Raw genomic sequence first — 20,000 nt, forward strand, 5'->3', positions numbered from 1 at the left:
TGTAGACTGCAGCCAGGAACTCCTGAATGCTCAGATGAACAAAGCAGTAGACTGTTTTCTGGAAGATCACACTGTCTCTTTTGAAGATCTCTGTACAAAGTCCTGAGTGCACCGAGGCCTCGGTGACATCAAGACCACAGCGCTGCAGGTCTTCTTGGTAGAACATGATGTCTCCTTTCTCCAGATGTTCAAACGCCAGCCTCCCCAGCTTCAGAAGAAGCTCCCTGTCAGCCTCCGTCAGCTGCTGTGGACTCGTCTCATGGCCCTCTTCATACTTCTGCTTCTTCCTCTTGGTCTGGACCAGCAGGAAGTGTGAGTACATGTCAGTGAGGGTCTGGGGCAGCTCTCCTCTCTGGTCTGTAGTCAACATGTGATCCAGAACTGCAGCAGTGATCCAGCAGAAGACTGGGATCAGACACATGATGTGGAGGCTCCTGGAGCTCTTGATGTGAGAGATGATTCTGCTGGACAGGTCTTCATCACTCGATCTCCTCCTGAAGTACTCCTCCTTCTGGGCGTCAGTGAAGCCTCGTACTTCTGTTACCCTGTCCACACACTCAGGAGGGATCTGATTGGCCGCTGCAGGTCTGGAAGTTATCCAGACGAGAGCCGAGGGAAGCAGCTTCCTCCTGATGAGGTTTGTCAGCAGCACGTTGACTGAGGACTGCTGAGAGACATCAGACACAACCTCATTGTTTCTGAAGTCCAGAGAAAGTCTGCTTTCATCCAGGCCGTCAAAGATGAGCAGCACTTTGCAGACAGCCAGCTGCTCTGCTGTGAGCTTCTGTAAGGTTGGATGGAAAACATGGAGCAGCCTGAGAAGACTGTACTGCTCACCTTTGATCAGGTTCAGCTCCCTGAAGGAGAGCGGGATCACCAGACTGACATCTTGGTTTCCCAAACCCTCGGCCCAGTCCAGAGTGAACTTCTGCACTGAGAAGCTTTTTCCAACTCCAGCGACTCCGTTGGTCAGGACCGCTCTGATGAGAGTCTGTTGGTCAGGTGAGGCTTTAAAGATGTCCTGACACTTTATTGGAGTGTCATGGAGGGTCTCCTTCTTGGAAGCTGTCTCCAGCTGCCTCACCTCATGTTGGGTATTAACCTCTTCACTCTGGCCTTGCGTGATGTAGAGCTCAGTGAAGATGCTGTTGAGGAGGGTTTCACTTTGATCAGTTCCTTCAGTCACACGTTCACATCTCCTCCTCAGACTGAGCCTATGTTCATCTAGAACCTCCTGCAGACCACTATCTGCTGGAAGAGAAGGAAACAGGAGAGAATCAGGAAATGCTTTTGAGAATCTAACAATCAAACTAATAAAAACAGACAGAGTTGAAATGTTTTGCAAACAGCTTAATGTCTGTGCTCTACAACAGAATACCTCATCCAGACCAAAGGAACCAGGAAGAGGAATAAGACGCTGCATGAGTTCGGCCTCTTACCTCGTACAGAGCTGCTCTGACTGGCTGTATGCAGGCCAGCTCTGGTTCTGGATCTTTCTCCACACTGGGGACAGGAGGGGTCTCCTGATGGAGGTCTCTGCTCCCAGTATGAGGTGATGCACTGTCTGCAGAACCAGTGTCCACAGCTGGTAGAGACTGGATCCTTCAGGACGTCCTGACACAGAGCACAGCTGGACAGCTGCTCCTCCACAGGAACACCACTCTTCCTCTTCCCTCTGTTGAGATGAGCACATCCTTTATAGCACTTTAGGGGAGCTGATTATCACCAAAGGTACAACAAGGGGGAACATTCTAGTTTGATATTTAAAAAAAGGTCTAAACAATATACCTTTGTGATCAGGTAGATAGCTTACAATTCACATGATCATGAAACCAAAGAGCATCCTGTCTGGATTCATGACATCCCCCAGAGGAGCACAAGTTCACTGCATCTACTAAGACACACAGCTGTATTAACCTGGTGCTTTATAAACCCAACTTACAGAGAATCTGCTGTGAATTCATAGCAATAAACATCTGGAAAGGATGCCTAAATAACAACAGAATGATACTGATTTGATCCTGAGTTAAAGCTTTGTCAGGTCTGTCTCCAACACAACGAGCATAAACATTTACAAATGTTTGTTTTCTGAATGAGATGGGTTTGATTAAAGCTAGGCTAACATTGTAGCTGCTCCATCAGCCCTCAGAAGAACTTAATGGGGGGCGTACTACATCTTACCGTTCCATGTTATACGTGAGCAGCTCAGTCCGGGCCATGTACCTCTCCTACGAGTCGTTGCTCAACCTCGGCCTCTTGCCCGTTAACTTCCCGTCGGACGACGTTGCAGGGGGGCCCAAGGACAGGCGTAGCCCTGACACGGCTGACACGCCAGTCCAGCCCCTGTCCATCAATGCGACGAGGTCAACCAACGGCGGCTGCGTGGGGCCAAGTGACCCCCGGGACGCTCAGTGCTCATGTCCTCAGCGCACGGTCCCCCCTGGGCGCCCTGCAGCACTGCCGTTCCCTTGTACGCCAGAGAACAATAACCGGATGAAAGGTTGGCTACTCGGGAGATATGCCTCGTCGACATTCAACACTTGCCCCCATCGGGCACTACCATGCATGGAGGGGCCACCTATCGAGATGCACGTGGACCCTGCAGCTACGCCTAAGGCATGCCACACCGCGGCTACGGTGCCTCTACACTGGCAGCGGAGGGTTCACGATGACCTCCTGCGGGACGAAGCCCTTGGGGTCATTGAACGCGTGCCATACGGCGAGCCGGTGGCGTGTTGCCATCGTATGGTAGTCACTCGGAAGCACGACGGTTCCCCCCGCGGGACCGTGGACCTCTCCCCCCTCAACAAGTTCTGCCAACGTGAGACCTTCGCCACTGAGTCCCCGTTCCACCTCGCACGCCGTCTCCCGAAGGGCAACTGGAAGACCGTCACGGACGCCTGGAACGGCTACCACAGTGTTCCCCCGCGTGAGTCGGATCGCCACCTCACTACCTTCATCACGCCTTTCGGCCGTTGGCGCTACACCAGGGCACCACAGGGTTTCCTGTCGTCAGGGGATGGCTACAACCGTCGGTTTGACGCCGTCCTCTCGGACTATGAACGCAAGGAACGTTGTGTGGATGACACCATCCACTATGACACCGACCTAGAGCAACACTGGTGGAGGACCATCGACTTCCTGACGCGTGTCGGCCGGTCGGGCATCGTGTTGAATCCGGACAAGCTTCAGTTCGCGGAGGGGTGGGTCGACTTCGCTGGCTTCAGGGTGTCGGAATCTACCATCAAACCGCTCCCAAAATACTTGGACGCCATCCGGGACTTCCCCACCCCAGGCTCCACGACGGACATCAGGAGTTGGTTCGGCCTTGTCAACCAGGTGGCTAACTACGCCCAGTTGCGTGACACGATGGCTCCATTTAAGCCGTTCCTCAGCCCACGCTGTGTGTTCCTATGGTCCCCCGTTCTGGAGGAGCACTTCCAGACGTCCAAGCAAGCCATAATGGAGGCCATCCGCGAGGGCGTGGAGATCTACGACATGCAGAAGCGTACCTGCCTCCGCCCTGACTGGTCCATGCGTGGCATTGGCTACTTTCTGCTCCAGCAACATTGTCACTGTGCCTCGGGCATACCGGACTGCTGTCCAGGAGGGTGGAGGATCATCCTCGCGGGCTGGCGCTATGCGGCTGTCGAGGGAGAGGCCCTAGCTGTGGCCTGGGGCCTGGAACAGACGCAGTACTTCACGCAGGGGTCCGACAACCTCGTCGTGGTCACCGACCATAAGCCGTTGGTGAAAATCTTTGGCGACCGTGCGCTGGATGAGATCACAAACTCGCGTCTGTTTAGACTCAAGCAGCGCACCCTCCCATGGCGCTTCGACATTGTGCATCTGCCTGGCAAGAGCAACTATGCCGCTGATGCCACGTCGAGGCATCCTTCCCCCTCGGGTTCAGCGAACGGCCTCTCATTGGGGCTGCCGAGCGGGCCTGACGCCGTAGAGTCAGCACTCATGGCCTCCATCCGCGACGACGCACGGGAGTTCGGAGCCGTCTCTTGGCCCCTCCTCGCACGGGAAACAGCGGCTGATGGACGCCTCGGCCACCTCCTCCAACTCATCGAGCAGGAGGGTGGGATTGACGTTCACGACCCTGCCCTGGCGAGTCTGTCATCGGTCTGTGAGTCCGTCTACGCCCAGGACGGCGTCCTGCTCTATCGGGACCGCGTCGTGGTTCCCCCGTCCCTCCGTGGGAGGGTCCTTCGGCATCTCCATGCCGCTCACCAGGGGACCTCAGCTATGGGGCAGCATGCCCGAGCCATAGTTTACTGGCCCGGGATGTCCGGGGACATTCAGGCCACCAGGGACGGGTGTGCAGACTGCAACCGCAATGCTCCGTCACAGGCGGCTACACCCCCCCGGCCGTCCTCACCCCCGTCCACGCCATTCGAGGCGGTGTTTGCTGACTTCTTCGACTATGGGGGCCGTCACTACCTAGTTGTCGGGGATCGGCTCTCGGGCTGGGTAGAGGTCCTGAGCTCTACGGCGGGTACTGCCCTGGCGGGCTCAGCTGGCCTGGTCCAACACCTCCGGTCGTTCTTCGCCACCTTTGGCGTACCGGAGGAGCTCTCGAGCGACGGTGGTCCGGAATTCAAGGCGAGCCACACTGAGGACTTCCTCCGCTTATGGCACGTCAAACACCGTGTGTCTTCCGTTAGCTTTCCGCAGTCGAATGGGAGGGCGGAGGTTGCGGTTAAGACTGCTAAGCGCCTCTTGATGTCCAACACCGGCCCGTCGGGCAGCCTTGATCAGGACCGCTTCCTGCGCGCTATGCTGCAGTTGCGTAACACGCCTGACCCCGACTGCGACCTCTCGCCAGCACAGATCATCTTCGGCCGCCCCCTTCGTGGCTCGCTCTCCTTCGTGAACCACCTCGAGAAGTTCTCGAACCCGCATATCCGCCTGCTATGGCGCGAGGCATGGGCGGCGAAGGAGGACGCCCTTCGGACCCGTATGTCCCGTACCACCGAGTCTCTGGGGACTCACTTGAGACCGCTCCGCCCATTGGCACTCGGCGAAAGGGTATTCCTCCAGAACCAGCAAGGCCCGAGCCCCCACAAATGGGACAGGTCAGGGATCGTGGTGGAGTCGCCAGGCCACGACCAGTATCGGGTCAGGGTTGACGGTTCGGGACGTCTGACACTGCGCAACCGGCGGTTCCTCCGTGCCTACACGCCGGCCACACCCTGCGCCCGTGAGCAGTCGGCTGCGCCGTCGCCCGCTGCCCTGGGTCATCAGCCCCCACCTATCCACCCGGGCTGGGCGACACCCCAGGGGATTGCTCAGCGGCCGGCTGTCGGGCCCCGCGACTCGGCTATTGGCACTTCCCCACCGACGCCTGCTGATGAGGCGTCCTCTGACCTCACTGTTCCTACGGGTGCCTTCCTGGGTGCACCACTCCCGGTGCCGCAGTCGCCGCCGATGCTGCCACAGCCGACTCGGCCGGGCCGCGTGAGGAGGCCGCCTGCACGTTACGAACCCGAGTCTTGCAGCTGGATACGGGATTTAGACCGTTAACCTATTCCGGCCCATAGCTTTCCGGTCTGGGGGGGATGAAGAGTTTATCGCCGGCCACTAGAGGGCAGTGTCACTGCTGTCGCTGCCCGGTTATGCCGTGCTCTGACCCGGTAGTGCCGAGCGGCCATTTTAGTTCAAACATTGTTCATTCACTCCGCCTCGAATTGAGACGTTCGTCCACTCATTCATGTAAGACTGTTTCCACTATTATATTATACTATATATTATACTATATATATATTATACTATTATACTACTATACTCTGTTTCGTGGTATATATTTGTGTTGATTAAATTGCATGGATGTAATACTTTGTCAGCTTATCTTGCTGCATTACTCTGTTTCAGGGTGTCGTCATCCTTGTCAATAAATTACCGAAACTGACATTGAGGAGTTTGTTTCTTCAATTAGCGTTACAAATGTGTTCATTTAAATACAAATGACCCATTAATAGGGATAGAAATCGAGTGTGTAATGATCACAGGCAGTCCTCCTCTGGCAAGCCGGGTGTAATCACACTAATCAGAAAGCCCGGGTGCCGCTACCTGAAGGAGTTAAATAGTTGGTGCGTGCGAGCCGGGTGACAAACTGAAGCGCGCAGACAGGAGGCATTCTACCAAGTCAGGACAGGCAGCCGGTAACACACTGAAGCGTGCAGACGGGAGGCATTCTACCAAGTCAGGACGGGCAGCCGGTAACACACTGAAGCGTGCAGACGGGAGGCATTCTACCAAGTCAGGACAGGCAGCCGGTAACACACTGAAGCGTGCAGACGGGAGGCATTCTACCAAGTCAGGACAGGCAGCCGGTAACACACTGAAGCGTGCAGACGGGAGGCATTCTACCAAGTCAGGACAGGCAGCCGGTAACACACTGAAGCGTGCAGACAGGAGGCATTCTACCAAGTCAGGACAGGCAGCCGGTCAGACACTCAGATCCTTAGTGTTGTGTGAGAGGTCCGCAGAGCCACGTTTCGCTAAGATGTTTTATGTTCTGGTAAATTGTTTGCGTGTGTGCTACGTGTCCTTTTATAACCCTGCGCGTCATTGTTTGTATATTAAGTATCAATTTGGTGTGCTAATTTTGCAGAGCATTCTGAGCTTAGACTCTCTGTTAGTTATTGTTAAAAGGATAGGTAAAAGAAGCCTTAACCTCTTAAGTACGAGGGACCCCCCCCGCCACCGTTTTTTTACGAGACTATGTCTCAGGGCTTCTTAACATTTATGAAACTATTAATGTTCCATACCCTTTTAACGATAAGAAACTCAGCTAACTAACAATATGAACCATTTTTAGCTAAAAGGAACACAAGAGTAATACCAAGCCTTTGAATTAGCATGGAGCGAAAAAATGCTAACGGACTTTTGTACAGCACTCACGGTAGCAATGCGCTTATTACTTATCGTCACTGCACATACAAGATATCTGATTAAAGCTGAGACTCTACAGATTCCACACATGTAATGTCATTACTGTAGGACCCCGAATTGCGGAGCTATCAGCCAGAAAAGAGAAAGTAAACAACATCCGGTTTCAAAAATATTACAATAATTACGTCTTACCTTTTTTGATTTGTAATCAAAAGTTGTGTTCACCGGAATAAAAACGCCGCTCAAGGTTAATCCAATGTCTTTGTGTCACGTAGAATTGTTTACTGATAATCCACCATCATATTTATGCCAATATACTGGGTATAAAGTTTTGCCGTCCGGGCTTGTACTTTCAGATGTGCTTTGTTTGCTTCTGTGTTATATAGTTATATGGTAATGTTTACGTGGATTTGGAAACTGCCCCTCGATTCTATTGGATATTTTGGTTAAGAAAAAGGTGTAAATCACCCAAATCGACCAATGGGTTCCAGAGATATGGTCCTGCGTAAAGTATGAAGAATGCCAGCCGGTGTAAGCACTTTACGAAGCAGACTTTACTTATTGTTTACTACGTAAGGAAGCAGGAATTGCAGGACCCAGAGCGGACGGAGCACAGAGCGGACAGCAGATAACGGAATTGCAGTTTTATTGCTTATAGATTATCAGAACATTTCAAAGGGGACACAGCCACATTGGATATTAACCTATGGATTAACTACATCATCGTTGTTATCGTTTTAATGCCATTGAAGACCAGTTTAGACCAGACAAAGACAAAGGTAAGCCACGTTAGCATTGTGTAGCTACAGAGCGCCACTTCTTTTGATTTACGTTTGTGTTGATAACGTTGCAAGTGTGTATCTTTCAGTGTTGTGAAGGACTATTTGAATTATTTGAAGTATTAAAGTAACGTGTTATGGCAGGAAAGTTAAATCTGGTATATTCATTTTAATGTCACCTTATATATATTCATGTGTGTTAAATTTGAAGGGACAAAGTATATTTTCCCTCCCCAATATATTGAGGTGAAGTCTTTGTGTTCAGAGAGGGATGTGAGCAGGGGACATCCTAATTTGGGGATAGCTCCAAAACTCTGGAATGTTTCCCTCATAAAAGAAGAGGGTGCGTTACACATGCTTAGGGCAAATGTGTGTGTTTTCATTGCAGTAAATATATGTGCTGCATGATTACTGTTCAACTATACCTCTGTTTTTATTCTTTCATGTGTGGGTACTAAATGGCTACAAACATTGTGGAGAAATTAGCTTAAACATGTTTTATTACTCTATATGAAATGGAAGCAGCTTTTATGACAGGGACGAGAGAGCTGGGGGAGGGGACATTCTTCTTAAGATTTTCAGCATGTCAAATGATCAGGGAAATCTACTTGTTTTCAATAGATGTGTGTGGTTGATTACTTTGTATTAATAATAACAGTATGTGTAAAGGAAGATGGAAATATGCAATGTGAAACCTTTTATTTGAAGTAAGGATGTGAACAATAGCTCAAATGGCTGGAAGGGCTGCAGGACCAATGAGTGTTCTCTATATTAGGCCTGTGTGAAGTTTGACTATTTGAAAAGCATCTCTAATATTGCTTAAGAGCATAGGTAATGTGTTCCTCGTTATTATTGATATGAAGGTAATTTACATGTATTAAGTATATTTAGCCAACTATAACAACTATATCTTAAAACACACTTTTAACTTGTGTGTGGTAACCTGAGGGGGGAAAGATGGACTCAGGGACAAAGGGCCATAAAGGGGATGTGTGTGTGCTGGCTGCAAGATGTGGAATAAGATAAGGAAACTTGTTGTTTAGAGTAGGTTCGTACCAGACACCAAAAGGTGTCTGGTTTTCGTCAAACTGAAAGAGACTTTTTGTTTCCGGGTTTCTTCTGCTGCGTCGCGCTGATTGGGTACGACAGGCCATGTGTTGGTCTCTCCCAATAAGATGACCTCTGGGGGAAAGCACGCACACACCTCCTCCTGTGTTTTTAGTATGAAAGCCTGTGTTTTCCTTTGGTTCGATATATTTTTCTTCAGGCTGACCAGAGAGTGAGACAGGAGAAAGAGCAGGAAGTACTTCCTTTGTATTTGTATTTTTACCTTGTATCATTAAAACAAGATTATTGTTTAACTTGCATTCTGGTGTTTCTTAATCCCTTCCTTTTTACGAATTTAGCCAGTTTACCAAACGACACGCGGAGACGAGGTTGGTTTTAAACATCCTCCTAATCTCCAACAGTTGAGGTGGGCACCGTTAGATTCTGTGTCTTTACATCATAAACGATGTGTTGGATGTGCAGCTGGGATAAGTAATAAGGGAGCTAGGAGTGATTTCCGGTGCATAATGGGTTAGCATTATTCGCTCGGGGCAAATCCAGAGGCTCACTGTTAGCATTGTGGGGCCTAAGAGGATAACGGAGTGTGTTTTTCTAAATTTTTTAATTTTAAATTTTTTCACAACAGTTGTATTTGGATGGAATGAATACCTATAGTGATAATTCAAAGTAATTCAATTATTTTTACAGTGAAAAAGGTCAAATGGAACCGATGGTTCCCAAATTATCCAGAGGTGAGTCTGCCTGGACTTTATTTTTCTAAACCTCTCTAAAAAGGTCAAATTTCACTTGTTTTGCATCAATCTTGATACAGGGTACTTATTATATGTTATAGTTTGGATTCCTAAAGCTTTTAGTCTCCTATCCCATCATTCAAGGCTGGTTTTCACTATAAGTAATGTTTTTTTTAGGCGGACATTATAATTTACATGTTTTTACTATGTTCCATCTGAATTTACTTTAAAATAAAAACATCTAGATTAATTCTGACACTTCTACATCCAACTCACAGATGTAACTTTGCTTTGAGAGAAAAGATTATTAATTTACCCCTTTTAGAAGTGAAGATATAGTCTTTGCTGTGTTAGTGGCATTTTGGAGCCTGAGACCTGAAAAACAGGCTCAGTGCTTAAGAGGTTAATTGACATTGTATTTAATTTAACATCCTGCAATTAGCCTACTCTGATAGGTGTTAAAAGGATATACGATTTTAGGAGGTTAAATACATTGAATTTAAGAAGAACAATAAATAAATACAATATTTATTGTTAAAAATTATTCATTTCGATTTGCTAAAAACCTTTCTAATAAAATCCTGTTAATTTAATTCACTCAATATTCCTGCTAAAATAGAGGAAACAATCTTTCTTGTTATAAAGAATTAATTTCATTTATTAACAACACACTCTCACTCCATAATCGTCCAGGAGCGACGTTTGGTCAGGGTCCCGTGGCGTGCAGTTGTGACGCCCCTGGGCTCCTTCAGCTTCATAAAGGGACGCAAATAGCTTTCAACTGATTTCAATGTATTCCCATCTGCGGCGGGATTTGACGCTCATGGAAGCGCGGCATTCGTTTGTGTCGGCTGCCCTTAAAGGCAATGTGAGCGTCCATTCCCATTGGATAACGGAGAATTGTACACCCGGAAGTAAGTATTCCTCTTACTGTGGATTGATTTTACAGTGATATCTGCACTACTCATCGACTAAACAACACCAGATTATCCTTGTTAATTACACAACATCGATTGGTTTAAATTGTGTGCAATGCTTTTCAATTTTTCCCCTTCGATTCGGAGAAACAAATATTTTTTCGGAGTAAAGGATGGCAGAAGACACTACACTACCCAGAATCCCCAGCTATCGTTTAGGACTACACCTTTTGCTCTGTTTGACAAACACTGTTTTTTTTCACCATTTATTCCAATGGCTGGCGTCTATGTCACGTGAGCTTCAAATTTCTCCCTGCAGAAAAAAAAAACATGGCCGAACTTTGTTTTATTCTCGGTGGAAAATGCCTATTTTAAAGCTAGTTTGGCCATTAAAATGCGTTTTGATGTCATTTGATGCAAGAAATATGAGTTGTTATTTCAGATTATGTGTGCAGTGGATGTACATGATCTTTAGTTTGCTAGTTATTACGAAGATTACTTCAGGAAATTGTTTCCATAGAACGTTTTCATTGTTACCAAGGTGGTTGCTAGGGACGCTGCTATCGATATTATTTCTGTTATGTTGTGTAACTGTTTAATGGTGTTATCTTTATTGCTACCCCCTTCCCCGTCAATGTATAGTGTTGGTCCACAGCGCAAACGTATTAGTTTAACTAAATCTGCATCTAAAGATACGTTATTTTCCCCTGTGCAATTCCAGTCTCACATCTCACATCACATCGTCATTAACAAATAGACCGAAAACAAACAACATCTTACATTTCTTTTCACACAATACGTCTCTTTGCAGGATCAACACTAATTCGGCTGTCTTTTATATTTGATCCAATTGGTAGATAGGCTGTATTTACACCATAAAGGTGCACAGCTGATAGAAAGGGACACCTGGTGGTTAAAGCATGTTATTGAATTTCATTATTTTTATTATTAGATATTAATAGGATCCCTATAAAGTATATTCATTACTCGTTATTCTCTACTAATAGTTAATTAAAGACTGTATATAATGACTATTTTGCACATCCCTTTCAAGATTTCAAGATTTTCTAAGGCTTATTGACATCATATACACAAACGGTGTAGTTATGCAATGAATGGAAAACTTGGGTCGCGGGTTCCTCAATAGTGCATTACAAGACATCTATCAATATTTGTGCATACCTCCAGCAATGTTAACTATGTTGAAGCACTTATTTTAACTGATATTATACATAATATTATACTCTTATAGGATGTATATAGATATTTCATCTCCGGCCTTGTCAGGTATTGAACAATCAATCAATAAAGAACACAGAATTATTAAATATAGAACACAGAATTTGTGTGATTATACTAAATGATTTACAAATAAACACCACTTCATATTTACAACTGTTACACATGCTGATGTAACGCAAATGTTTCCAACTTGGGATCAATAAAGTATATCTTATCTTAAGATGATCGATGGCTACTGCCATATTTGCAAAATGTGCCTCTGAACCTTGACAAGTGCATGTTTCAAGCTTATCAATTAACAACAGGAGGGGTCACAGACATAAGACCAGCTAAATAAAACTCTTCTGACCTTAGCTGGCATGTGGGTATATATATTAATGCTGCCCATTATGGGCACAAGCAATTTTCACACATTTATTAATTATATGTTTTAAATTTGAGCGTTTCCTATCCCCTAAACCTCCAGGGATGTACAGAGTATACTGGCAACTTCTTATTATGGGAAATACAAAAACGTCTTTTAAAACTACAACTCCCAGTACAGACGTGCCATAGATAGAGAACATGTTGCGAAACACAATATCAATAGCAGCGTCCCTAGCAACAAGTAGTTAATAATAATAAAAGACATTAAGAAAAAGGCATTTTAAACAGTCATTAAAAAGCAACACAATCTACCTGCATTACTCTAAACGTGTAATAACGTGCTTTAACCAGTAGGTGGTTTGGTTTAAAAAACTGTCAAGTTTACAGTGTTAACAAAATAAAATATACTGCTGTTTCTGGTGTAGTTTACGACGGATATAGTTATTGTTTTGATATTTGTAACATAAAAGCGATGGAAAAAACCCACAGCAACACAGAAAAGATGGTCTTAACATGACCCAGCGGTCTAGTAGTTAATAAAAAACAATAATATCAAAACAAAATATTACTACTAACTTTATTGTTAAATTCAAACTGAACAGTAAAAGAACAGTTTCCGGTCTATTCTGAGCCCGATCTCTGTAGATCAATAAAAATAAAGAACTATGACAGATGTGTAATATATTTAATGCAGCCAAACCATTTATTACAATGCATTCATGTGATGACTTTCAAAGAGTAAAGCAAGCACTGCTGAATAAAGTATGATTTTATCTTTTCCGAAACGTTTTTTTTCATATGGAATGCAGTTGGAGGTCAACCAATCACAGAGCTTGAGAACTAATCACGGGGGTTTGTCAAACAGAGCACATTGTGTAGTCCTAAACAATAGCTGGGGATTCTGGGTAGTGTAGTGTCTTCTGCCATCCTTTACTCCGAAAAAATATTTGTTTCTCCGAATCGAAGGGGAAAAATACAAAAGCATTGCACACAATTTAAACCAATCAATGTTGTGTAATTAACAAGGATACTCTGGTTTTCTTTAGTCGATGAGTAATGCAGATATCACTGTAAAATCAATCGACAGTAAGGGGAATACTTACCTCCGAGTGTACAATTCTCCGTTATCCAATGGGAATGGACGCTCACATTGCCTTTAAGGGCAGCCGACACAAACGAATGCCGTGCTTCCATGAGCGTCAAATCCCGCCGCAGATGGGAATACATTGCAATCAGTTGAAAGCTATGTGCGTCCCTTTATGAAGCTGAAGGAGTATAGCGTCACAACTGCACGCCACGGAACCCTGACCAAACGTCGCTCCTGGACGATTATTGAGTGAGAGTGTGTTGTTATTAAAAACCTTTCTAATAAAATCCAGTTAATGAAATCAGCGGAGATTTTAAAAGAGCTTGGGTTTAGAAAATTCATGTTTAAAATGAATATTTCTTTGCTTAGTCTGCCCAGTTTATTTGTAAAATATTCACAATTAAGGCAGCAGTGTCAGTGTATTGTTTGCAGGCTTTGTTTATTTTAATAACTTGCAAGTTGTATAAATGCATCTTTCTTGTTTCAAAAGTTTTTCCCCTACACTAAATGACCCATTCAGCAAGTAAATGGACTTCTGTTTTCAGTAAACTGCTGAAATAAAACACTGAAAAGTAAAGCTGTGTCATTGCAGGGTTCCTGCAGGTTTCGCCAACTCAAATTTAAGACCACTTTGAATAGAATTTAAGACCTATTTCACGGCAATAAAGTATGAAGTAAAATTGCTATGAACAAAGAAATACGTCCCATAATTACTTACAAAGTAAATGTATTCATGTTCAACCAGTGGTGGCCGGCCCATAGGGGCGCTAGGGGCGCCGCCCCACCTCTTCCCACATAAAAAAAATATATATATTTAAAAAAAATTATCTTTATTTTTTTAATTTTTATTTTTAATGAACAAGGTAAATATTATATAATTGGTATCAGTAAAATGTATAATCTACAATAAAATATCGTTAAAATGGTGTTACGATGTCTAAAGTTACTGATAAGTCACATGTTTCCTGCCTGGCCTTGCCATGTATCATTACCCTCTCTCTCTCTCGTCGTCTGGGCGCTAAGAGAGGAGCCCTCAACCCAGTGTTGCCAACTTGGCGACTTTGTCGTTAAATTTGGCGGCTTTCCAAACCCTCTGGCTACTTATTTTTGTCAAAAGCGACTAATGACTAATCTAACGACTTGTAATGGTTTTATTAGGGACTTTTCTGGTGTTTGGAGACTCACGTATTGTACTGCAGTTAACAAGCTGCCGTGAGCCCCTCAGCCCTCCCATAGTACTCACAGGCGCGCAGACTCACAGTTGCCTCCCGCAGCACCTCAGCTGCAGTCAGAGCAGAGAGGAGACAGCCACACTACCGCGTCGAGACAGCTTCACTCACGTAATCACCTCGTCCACTGTGTGTGTGCCTCTCTGTGACAAGCTAAACATCCACGTAGGTCATCATGTCACAGTCTAAACTAAGGTGACCAGATTTTCAAAATTAAAACCGGGGACATTGAGTTTTGCGGTCAATATATCATTAACATATCCAATTTTCTTCACTGTTAAAGAAAAAAGGGGGGAAATTCTGGTTCAATGTAATTCAAACATTTTAACTGTTGGATACAAACAGAAGGAAGATAGCTATAGAGACTTCAAAGGTCTTTTATTTTGAAACTGTACATCAGATTGTCCAGATGCTCTCTGAGTGACTAGATGGGATGTCCTGCTATCACCCTGGAATGAAATAAGTCTTTGATAATTTGACAGTTTTTTATTTATTCTTGTATAAAAACAGAAGGGCGATAGCCCATTATATGAGATTTCAAAAGTATTTTATTTTGAAATTCTTCATCAGATTGTCCTGATTTTCTCTGATTGACTAGATGGGGTCTCCTGCTATCACCCTGAAGTGAAATAAGTATTTGATTGACTTCAAATGACTCTTTGATTATGGACGGTTTCCACTAAATAAATAATAATCAAAATCTAGATGGACAATAGATCTAATTTGAGATTTTAAACACCATACATTTTAAATTGTGCTTCAGAAAGTAATGTTATTTGAGGAGTGTTGTGAGATGGTGTCAACATCAATTGAAATTAGTCACCCAGTGGAAATGTCCGATATGTCTTCATAACTGTATACTTATATTTTACATTCACTCAGTTATAATGTGGTAGTTATACGCAGTTTGTTTTAAATGATTATTGATCACATTATATAGTACATATTTCTTAATTTGAGCTCCAGTATATATGAATATGTTTGGTGTGTTTTTTAGGTATATGTGTTATTGACCGAGTAAACGCTTTTATTTTGAAGGCAGTATTTACAGGCCTCTATCTATTTTATTCGCGCACTGCAATACAATGTGCGGGCTGGCTTGACTGTTTTTTCTCAAGTGGGGGCTGGCTCGACCACTGTCTGTTTACCCAGTGTTTCCTGACATGAAACGTTTTATTTCACCTTGCTATGTGTTTTTAACGTATATTAAAAAAACGGGGACATTTCCGGGGACAGTTTCAACCGGGGACAGGCCAATACAAATGGGGACTGTCCCCGGAAAACGGGGACGTCTGGTCACCTTAGTCTAAACTGTATTCACGAAAGGAGTGGGAATCAAACCCTGAGTTTAAAAGATGGTTGAAGCCATTTATTGGAGATGACACATGGCCACACTGCCTTTATTGTAAGGGAGATTTCTATTAAAAACTACTAAAACTATTTCTACTTTTTCTAATAGAGACATTTCTGATCTACTGTCGTCTGGATTTACTCTGGTGGTTTCAAGTTTAGATCCTTGAAGGGGGTGGAACGTTATTTTACCGCCATTACATGATATGCAAATTAGGCGATGACGTCATTTAGGGACTTCTGGCGACTTTTCGGACAGCCAATAGCTACTTTCCTTACTATGGAGTTGGCAACACTGCCTCAACCAGTGCAGCAGCAGCCACTAGCAGCTGACTGTTGCTATCTTTAAACTATGCCGCCAAAACATAATTTCAGCAAATCAGCGTCGTCAAATCTGATGGTCACAGGGCGCCTACGTCAGCGCCCGGTGCAGTCTGTGAGTTGTTTGGATTCGTATCCAAGGGGACAAAACAGGAAGCTGTCAATCACTCTGGAAGCTATCATTAGCAGCTAATGAAAACTCCGTTTTTCACATAAAAATTGAATTATAGATTATCAATACTTTTTCAAAGTGACAGACACATTGAATTAACCTATGGATTAACCTTCAGCCGCGTTTTTCTCGTTTTTGATCAGAATAACAGCAAAAGGTGAGCATATCTCCGTGTTTTGCTACCTAAAGCTGCATTGTGTGATGTCTGTATTTGCTTCCCCTGTCGCGATTTCTGATCGCTCAGTGATGATACTTATATTTCTAGAATCTCAGCTTGTTAGCATAAGCGTGTTTGTGCATATCCGATAAGTATATCGATTGATTTATACCTAGAGTGCGTTAGCATTTTTTACGCTCAGGGCTCATTTAGACGCTTCTTGTGAGACTTGTGTTTTGTTTCGGTAAACATGGTTCATATCATCAGTTAGCTGAGTTTCTTCCTGTTAAATGAGCAGGACAAATGAATAGTTTGCTACATTTTAAGAAGCCCTGAGACACAGTTTCCTGAGAAAAAAAACGGGGGGAAAAAGCCCCATAACAGGTTAAATGGGAATTAAATAATTTTAAGTAATTTTGAGTGTTCCCAAAGCCCCGGTGTTCTGCAGTTTGTGTGGGCCTACTGTACTGTTGCACAGTTTATGCTGTAGAAACTATGTCCAGGACAAGGTGTTTGGAAGTTTTGGAAGATTCATAGCTAACCACACTGAAGATTATGGAGGTATCGATCTGTCTTCTCATATTTTTAAGCCTCAATTTGTCCTGTGAAGTCCAATGAAGTACTTTACTGTTGGACTCAGTACTAGTTGGACTTCTACCACAAGTAGGCTACTATGAAGTTATTTTACTGTGTACTTGTTCAGTTATTCTCTGTCAAACTCCTGTGGCAGAAAATCATTTTATCTCTCATAAAATATGGCATAAAACACACAGTTTGACAGGATTAAAACTGTAATCAGAGCCCTCTCATCTGAGCTCCACACGTTCCCCTCCACTGGTTTCAACCAAGCACTAAATTAGATGTTTTCCAACCAAATACGGTTGAACTGACACTTCCCCATATTTATTTGTAAGTAGATTTGAAGATACATGAGTTTCTGACTGCCACTAGCTGAAGCTTGGTTGCTAGGTTACTAGCTGGGTGTTCTCCAATAAGGGGCCGAGGGAAACAGTGATTGCTGGTTGCATGTTGATTTAAAGGTCCCATGTCATGCTTTTTCTGGTTATTACCCGTCCCCTTGTGTGTTATGAAGGTTTTTCTGCATGTAAACGGTCTGCAGAGTCAAAACCCTCAAAGTGCACCCTGTAGGAGTAAAACTCTAACACAGAAAATACCTCCCCAAAACGCCTCGTTGGAGATACGTCACTGTCCATTGATTCTTCCGGGTAACTCATGATGTCATGCGTTACCCGGAACCAAATGGACCAATCCGTGGAGCCGTTACGTTACGTCCGCGGAGCCGTTACGTTAAGCCCCCGCTGATTGGTCCAAATTGACCAATCCACGGACTTCCTCACACACACACACAGTGCAGGCAGCTCTGCTGATCTCTGCTCCCTGGCTGCAGGCTGATAACAGACAGTTGGGATCGCGGCGAAATTCTCTCTGCAGACCCATTCTCTCTGCAGACCCATTCTCTCTGCAGACCCATTCTCACTGCAGACCCATTCTCACAGCGTTTATCAATCTTTTTCTTACTCAATATCAAGCTACACTTATTGTTTTTACTTCGGCTGTGACTTTGTGTGTGCTCAGGGTGAGTTTGGCTGTGTTTCGCTGTGTATCGCTAAACTAGGAAACCACACCTCCACGGAGCTCAGCACGATTCACAACGTCCCGACCAATCAGAGCACACTGTGCTCACAGGGAGGGTGGGGGCTGGAGCTATTGGAGCTACAACGAGCCGTTAAAGGCAGAGAGTGAAATTCAGTGAATACACGTAGTTTACAGAGATGCTGTTTGAGAAACCAATGTGAGTTTGGAAAATTGCACAATATAAATCTATTCTAGTAGAACTCAACAATGGAATTATGATCAGTGGAAATGGCCATGACATGGGACCTTTAATTCAAAACAAATTGTTGGGGGGAACTGAAAGGCTATTACCGTACTGGTTACTTTGCAGCCCGGACGTTTTCCACAAAACACATTTAGACGCTATCGCAACACAGAAGTACCTTTCAAATCCGATCATTTTTAAGACCTTCTAAATCATATTTAAGACCTTTCTTATTTGTTGGGTCATATTTAAGACCTTTTTAAGGCTTTAAATTTATATTATCAAATTTAAGACTTTTTAAGACTTTTGAAGACCCCGCGGGAAACCTGCATTGGAGAGGAACCCTGTTCAAAGTCAGTAGATGCCTCAAGTCACTTTCAAGTGGGGAAACTGCACCAAATCAGAGGAGACTTGACTATTGCTGATGATGACAAGGAGCAAGATCTCAACTCTGTTAATGTACTAAAAACAGAATCCTCTTCAGGTCAGGTTACAGTAGAAACAGACTCTTACTTTGTGTCTGTGGGTCCAGGTTCATCACTGAAGTTTAGAGGGTCCCACATAGACCGGTCACTCTTCAGAGACAGACAGCTGGGGACTGGAGACTCTGCTGTCTGTCTGTGGAAACAACACATGTTTTAAGCATCATTAGTTTATTTAAAGAGCAGATTTTGATCGATGACTGTTCACCTGATTAAAGATTTTTAGAGTTTTTGAGTCTTGATTGTGGGTTTCTGTTGTTAAAATTCATTTGAGAGTGAAACGTTTTACATATTTGTATTTTATTTGCTTAATTTAACACAAAGTCCAACACGTAGAGTGTGAGGATGATTTCACTGGGAGATCACTATATAAGGGATGCACCGAATATTCGGCCGCCGAAAATTATCGGCCGAAAATGGTTAAAAAGGCCCTTTCGGCTTTCGGCCGAAAGGGTTCTAGCACCGAAAAAATATCACCGAATGTCAGAGAACAGGTTTACGTTGGTAAGCTAACGTGTTGTTGTGATGACGTAATCAAAACGCGGCGACAAGCACGGCGCGCGACCATGCTCGCGGCTGGCTTACAGCCAACATGTCTGGCGCTTGGAGATATTTAAAAATATCAGAGAAAGAGGCGCGGATTGCGATTTGTAAAACGTGTTGAGCTGACATGTCTCGAGGGGGTGTAACTGCAAAGACTTTCACCACTTCGGGATTACTCCACCACTTGAAATCAAAACACCCGGACAAATATGCGGAGTAAGATCAAATCACAAGCACTGACAGCGAGAGACTGTTCAGCGCTGCCTCTCATGTGCTTGATGAGAAGAGGAACAGACTTATGGCTGATAAAGCAGAGAAGCTACTGTTCATTAAAAATAACCTCCCACTTTTCCTTCATAAGTAGACAAGGCTGGCTTATCATAAGCTTATCTAGTTCTACATGTCTACTCTATACCCACTTTCCTGAACCATTTTCATTGTGAGTTATAATTCACCATCTCAGGTTATCATTAGGGGGAAATGACAGCAGCACAGTGTTCAATATATTGTACTTTCGGTATCTAAATGATACAATGTTGTTTACATTGCTCATGAGGACAGACCACCTTATTTGCAGATTCTTGAAATTGTAATTTAATTTGTAATTGATTGTAGATTTTGTGTCCAGTTTTCACTTTATGTATCTTTATACAATGTTTACTACTTTGCTTATGGGGACAGACAGCCTTATTTACAGATTCTTGAAATTGAATTGTAATTTCATTTGTAAATAGTTACATTCATGTGGATTTATCCAGTTTGCACATTTGTATGCATGCACTTATAGGTGCATTTGTTGTTGTTGAAGGCCTG

The 20,000-nt window shown here is 44.2% G+C and overlaps 1 protein-coding gene across 1 annotated transcript in view; it reads right to left on the reverse strand.

Annotated features, from left to right (window-relative positions):
* The window catches only part of LOC307027013 (uncharacterized protein), a gene marked incomplete at its 3' end in the record, with an annotated part of 22,462 nt that overhangs the window by 1,206 nt on the left and 1,256 nt on the right, over positions 1 to 20,000 (reverse strand). The window contains exons 2-5 of the mRNA XM_079695192.1: positions 18,676 to 18,780; positions 1,440 to 1,675; positions 1,085 to 1,251; positions 8 to 295 (exon numbers count right to left, since the gene is read on the reverse strand). Of these exons, the coding sequence (XP_079551318.1) occupies positions 8 to 295; positions 1,085 to 1,251; positions 1,440 to 1,675; positions 18,676 to 18,780 (796 nt within the window). The remainder of the gene's footprint in view (positions 1 to 7; positions 296 to 1,084; positions 1,252 to 1,439; positions 1,676 to 18,675; positions 18,781 to 20,000) is intronic.

The sequence above is a fragment of the Notothenia rossii genome, assembly GCF_949606895.1.
Source record: "Notothenia rossii genome assembly, contig: scaffold_124, whole genome shotgun sequence".
NCBI lineage: Eukaryota > Metazoa > Chordata > Actinopteri > Perciformes > Nototheniidae > Notothenia > Notothenia rossii.